Raw genomic sequence first — 5,163 nt, 5'->3', positions numbered from 1 at the left:
CAACGCACCCGGGATGAAGGGAAGGGCAAGAAGACACGCCCCAGTCAGGAAGTAAAACACGATATTGGAGAGCCTTCTTCCGAACTGCTCCACAAGAGGAATGGTGAAGGTGGACCCAGGGATCTCCACCAGACCGCTGACTGCCATGTATATGAAGGGATCTGAGCTGAAGAGGTCCCCGCCCAACGAGAGTCCGGTGTACCCCATGGATGTGGCGAAGTAACAGAAGAACAGCATCAGGGTTATCCTTCGCATCCTTTTTGTCCTATGCCGAGGAAGATAACAGAATAAGAAAGTTCATTGTGTGATCCATTGTTCGACTGAGATAAGAAAAAAAAGGAAAAATGGACAGAAATGAGAGTTAAGAGATCAATTCTTTACAGAGATGAGCAGAGAAGGAAAGCGCAATAAGACAAGTCCCTTAAGGAGTTTTTTTTTTTCATGTTAGTACCTACAGCGCCTGTAGGTATACTTGAAGAGTATGGGAATCGCCGTTCAGCTTCCATCCATTAGCAATTTTATTTATAGTGTCACCACCAAAGCACATCTTTGGTGTAAGGTAATTACACCTCCACCTAGAACCTGATTATCAAGATGACATGTAGGTAACTTTAAACCACTCGACAAATGATTAAGTTTCAAGACGACACGTGGTGGGATTTGAACCTAAGCATGGATATCTACCCGATCCCACCTTACCCACTACGCCACTTCCTCCCTTATGATAAATAAGAGAAACAGGGCAAGAATGTGCATTAATTAAGAGATTCACAGTCCTGCACAGATAAGGAAAACCGTGTTAGAAAGTGCAGCACGTTATCGTTTAAATAGTGGCTCTTCCTTTTCCTTGTCCCTCACCTGACCAAAACCAAGAAGGACTCCAAGAACTGCGACACCTTCTGCCATCTGCCCTTCCGCTTTTGCCGCCCGCTGTCTGCGGACTGGAAAGGCACAATGTCACACAGGGAACATGACGTGGCGCTCAGAGGAACACTCTGTGCTGCAGAAGGTATCTGTGACTGAGTTATGGTGCTTCATTAAGGTCACATGGTACTGGATGAGGTGGTGAGAGAGTGCTGTGAGATATTTGTAAGTCAAAATCAAACCTATAACATTAAGATCATCAGTTGGAAAGAAGAGAGGAGATGTCGGGAGAGTATTGTTAGATGAAAACATCTTCCAGACAGCAACTTGAATCTGAGCTTTGCCACAAAGCCGCCCAGTCCTTTGAAATAATGCTCGATACTAATGTCCAACAAATTGCAGCCTTCCCTTTGACACACACATGAGAAAATGGGGAATCATGCAAAGAATGAAAATAGATAAAAGAAAAAAAAAGGAATACAGAAGTAACAAACATCAGAAAACCTGCAGACCGTTCCAAAACTTGTGTGGACGCTCTGACCAAGAGACAAACCACAAGTAATTCAAAGAACAAAATCACAAAGCAAAAGAAACGAATGGAAAATGATAAGATTCTTAACACCCTTCATCTCCCTAATCTCCTGACCTCCCGAAAGATCTCCTCCATAAGGTTCTGTAGGTCCATGGCGGGCGGTAGGGTGGTTTTGTTCCATCGGGCGACCCTCTGCAGCACCTTGAGGGCCTCCGTGTGGCGCCCCCGCACGATGAGCCACCGAGGAGATTCATCAATCAGCCTGGGAAAGTAGGGCAGGATTCAATCCACATTGGAAACAGATCAGTAGGGATTTCTGTCCTTTTTTGCTTAGTCACTTTTACTGGGAAAAATGGACGCAGCTTAACTTTTTGTTTCCAAAGAGTCAACGAAAGTTTTGCTGTCTTTTTAATGTCTTCATTGTTTCCAGTTATTCATCTCTCTCTCTCTCTCTCTCTCTCTCTCTCTCTCTCTCTCTCTCTCTCTCTCTCTCTCTCTCTCTCTCTCTCTCTCTCTCTCTCACCACAGCAGTGGCAGCAGCAGAAGGCAGGGCAGGGCGAAGTAGAAGTTTTGCCAGCGCCAGTCCCGTACCAGGGCGCTGACTCCAGCCATCACTGCCATGCCAAAGCACCACGGCAAGAAGATGAGAATGCCGGCTGTTGACCGCCACCGCTCCTCAAAGATCTCCATTACTGGCAACAAAGATAGTCATTTCCTTTCCCACAATGGCAACGGAAGTCATGACTAAGCAAAATGGCAAGATTCTTGAGGAAATGAGTGGCATGACAACTTTTCCACCATCCTATACCCTTTCCTTACCTAACGTGAAGCCAGACTGGACGATACACGGGTGCAGGAAGCCCATTATGAAGCGAAGAACAAAGATAGGCGTCAGGCTGGGAATCCACGGCAGAATGATGGCGGCGGTCTGGTAGAACACGATGCTCACAAACAATGTCTTCTTGCGGCCAAACCTACAGCAGAGAGAGAGAGAGAGAGAGAGAGAGAGAGTGTGTGTGTGTGTGTGTGTGTGTGTGTGTGTGTGTGTGTGTGTGTGTGTGTGTGTGTGTAAGTGCGTGTGTGTAATAAGACAGAAACGGTGATGTTTAGTAATTAGGATAGCACAAGGAGCATCAGAGTCAAGTTTGATAAAGTTACGAATAAATTTTAAGAAAATTAAACATTTTTTAAATCATTATTTGACTGAGTTTCTGATCAACTAACTTACAAACCGAATGAGTGAATAAAGGACCAACTGATGGAGTGGCAAATAACTTGAGCAGATTTAGTAATAGAAAGACTGTTAGTACCGTGTCAATAGGGATCTTGTAAAGATGAAACAAAATTACAGAAAGGAGTGATAGGTGGAAATTGGTATGTTTTATAAGTGATCTGCCTCATGTACACCTCCAGGCTTCACACAGCTTCCCTCGCGCTCTTTTATCCCTTCGTACGCACCTGTCTGAAAGCCAACCGCCCAGTGACGACCCAGAGATGCCACCGAAGAAGTAGGCACTGCTGAACAGCCCTCGCAGGAACCTTCTGTCACACACCAGCTGGAACTACGCGTCCAGAGAGAGAGAGAGAGAGAGAGAGAGAGAGAGAGAGAGAGAGAGAGAGAGAGAGAGAGAGAGAGAGAGAGAGAGAGAGAGAGAGAGAGAGAGAGAGAGAGAGAGAGAGAGAGAGATTGATTTGATTTGATTTGATTAATTTATTGCGCAATTGCGCCAGGCAACACAATACATTATACATATTAGCAATGCAGCCAACATTGAGCACCCACATTCACACACACACACATACACACACACACACACACACACACACACACACACACAGGCAAACAATACCACGCAGGGCAAAGAGTTTATATTATCAAAACCTTAATAAATGCCACGCAGGGCAAAGGGTTAATATCCACAAAATCCCGGATGTCTTAATAACATTTCCTCCAGAACGTTATGAGCTAGAAGATAGCGGCAAACAGCATCCAGTGACAGTCCTTGGGGCAGGAGATGAGAGAGAGAGAGAGAGAGAGAGAGAGAGAGAGAGAGAGAGAGAGAGAGAGACGATCCATGAGTTGATATGTGTTACGTCAAGTGAACCACTTCTTACCTTCATGAAATTGTACCATACTCGTTAATAATCATATCTATACATACACACTTACAGAACATTATAATGTATAAATACAGTGGTGGGAGAAGTAGGGAGGGACACAGGAGTGAGGGAGGCGAGGAGCTAGGGAGAGGAGAGAAGGGATAAAGAGGGCGAGAACTTCCGAGACGGGGGAGACGTAGTAGTGGTTAGGAATGGTTTTGGTGGGTGTGTGGGGGGACCACACTTTCATTGGAATGCGTCAACATGACTTGTCGGCTTGTGTTATTTTTCATGAGTAAACTCCTCACGTAATATATATAGCACTGTGGTATGTTAACCATAAATTACGAACGGATCTTCAAGGTACTGTGTTGAAATATCATACTCATCCAACGATTCGTTTAGGAGATATCTGCAAAAAACACCGTTTGTCCACCGCTGAAATATATAGCGTCTATCGACGTGCCCCGAGTCTTTGGTGATGAGCGTCTATCGACGTGTCCCTACTTTTAGTGGTTAAGCAACATATCACCGTGATGTATATCGAGCTCCGGGAAATACAAAAGTATAATGATTACAGAAATAACCAGGAGTGCCACCCGTTCATTAATGCGTGTTCATGTGAAGACTTCGTAATTACGTTTTGCTTCGTTCCACTCAAGACAGCTTTTTTTTTTTTTTTTTTTACGTTAAGGCCTATAGCGCCTGTAGGCACACTTGAAGAGTGTATGGGAAGCGCTGTTTAGCTTCCGCCCATTAGTGGCGCAGGCAATTTTATTTATAGTGGTATCCATATTAGGGCCCATATCACCACCCAAGCTCATCTTGAGTGTAACCACCTAGAACCTGGGCATCATGGTGATATGTAGGTAACTTTAAACCACTCGACAAATTGCAAAGTGTTTTAAGGCTGTACATGGTGGGATTCGAACCTACGCGTGGACGTCTGCCCGATCCCACGCTCACCACCGTATCCACCATGCCACCGCTTACATGACTCCTCCTAGCAGATAGTGTGGTGCTCATATACAATACTCTCTCTCTCTCTCACACACACACACACACACACACACACACACACACACACACACACACACAGATGTAACGATCCAAACCCTATGAGACGCTACTGAAGCAATTTTTAACCAAACTAGGATTCACGTTGAACTTCGCGCATGTTAGTTCCGCAGAGAAACCTAAATGGAATGTCGTTTGCCACACTACGGAAAGTGAGCTCAGGGTCTAGAGTCGAGCGATTGGTTGAGTCTAATGTGTATCGTGTGTGGTTGCCGTGTGATTGGCTGGTAGAGGTCGCCTTGGCTCCAGAGAGAAGTGCCACAGGACAGTGTGGGGAAGTTCACTGTACTACGGAGATCACTGAGTGTGTTATGTTGGGATGCCTTACTGTAGGCTCTGTATGGTTCTTAGTTCCTTTGGATAATTAGATATATGCAATAAGCCTCAGATAGCCTGTTAGTTCTGGACCCTTGCCCCTGAGTGACCCTGGCTTCAACTTAATCATCTGTGACACCGTACAGCCTCTAAGCCTTGCTGCTACTCGCTACCCGCTACCACATACTGTACCGTCACCGCTACACACGCACAGCATAAACACACATACAGATATGCACCAACAAATCAGAAGAGAGTGGAGGAATGTAAAGCTT

General features: G+C 45.3%; 1 protein-coding gene across 1 annotated transcript in view; it reads right to left on the bottom strand.

The window, feature by feature from the left end:
• LOC123502943 (organic cation transporter protein-like) overlaps window positions 1-5,163 on the bottom strand; it is a 7,173-nt gene that overhangs the window by 684 nt on the left and 1,326 nt on the right. The window contains exons 4-9 of the mRNA XM_045252236.1: window positions 2,855-2,958; window positions 2,216-2,370; window positions 1,920-2,088; window positions 1,511-1,658; window positions 859-941; window positions 9-265 (exon numbers count right to left, since the gene is read on the bottom strand). Of these exons, the coding sequence (XP_045108171.1) occupies window positions 9-265; window positions 859-941; window positions 1,511-1,658; window positions 1,920-2,088; window positions 2,216-2,370; window positions 2,855-2,958 (916 nt within the window). The remainder of the gene's footprint in view (window positions 1-8; window positions 266-858; window positions 942-1,510; window positions 1,659-1,919; window positions 2,089-2,215; window positions 2,371-2,854; window positions 2,959-5,163) is intronic.

Source organism: Portunus trituberculatus, chromosome 13 (assembly GCF_017591435.1).
Source record: "Portunus trituberculatus isolate SZX2019 chromosome 13, ASM1759143v1, whole genome shotgun sequence".
In the NCBI taxonomy this organism is placed as follows: domain Eukaryota; kingdom Metazoa; phylum Arthropoda; class Malacostraca; order Decapoda; family Portunidae; genus Portunus; species Portunus trituberculatus.
Note: the sequence above shows the minus strand (reverse complement) of the source record. Positions and strands in the feature narration are given on the sequence as shown.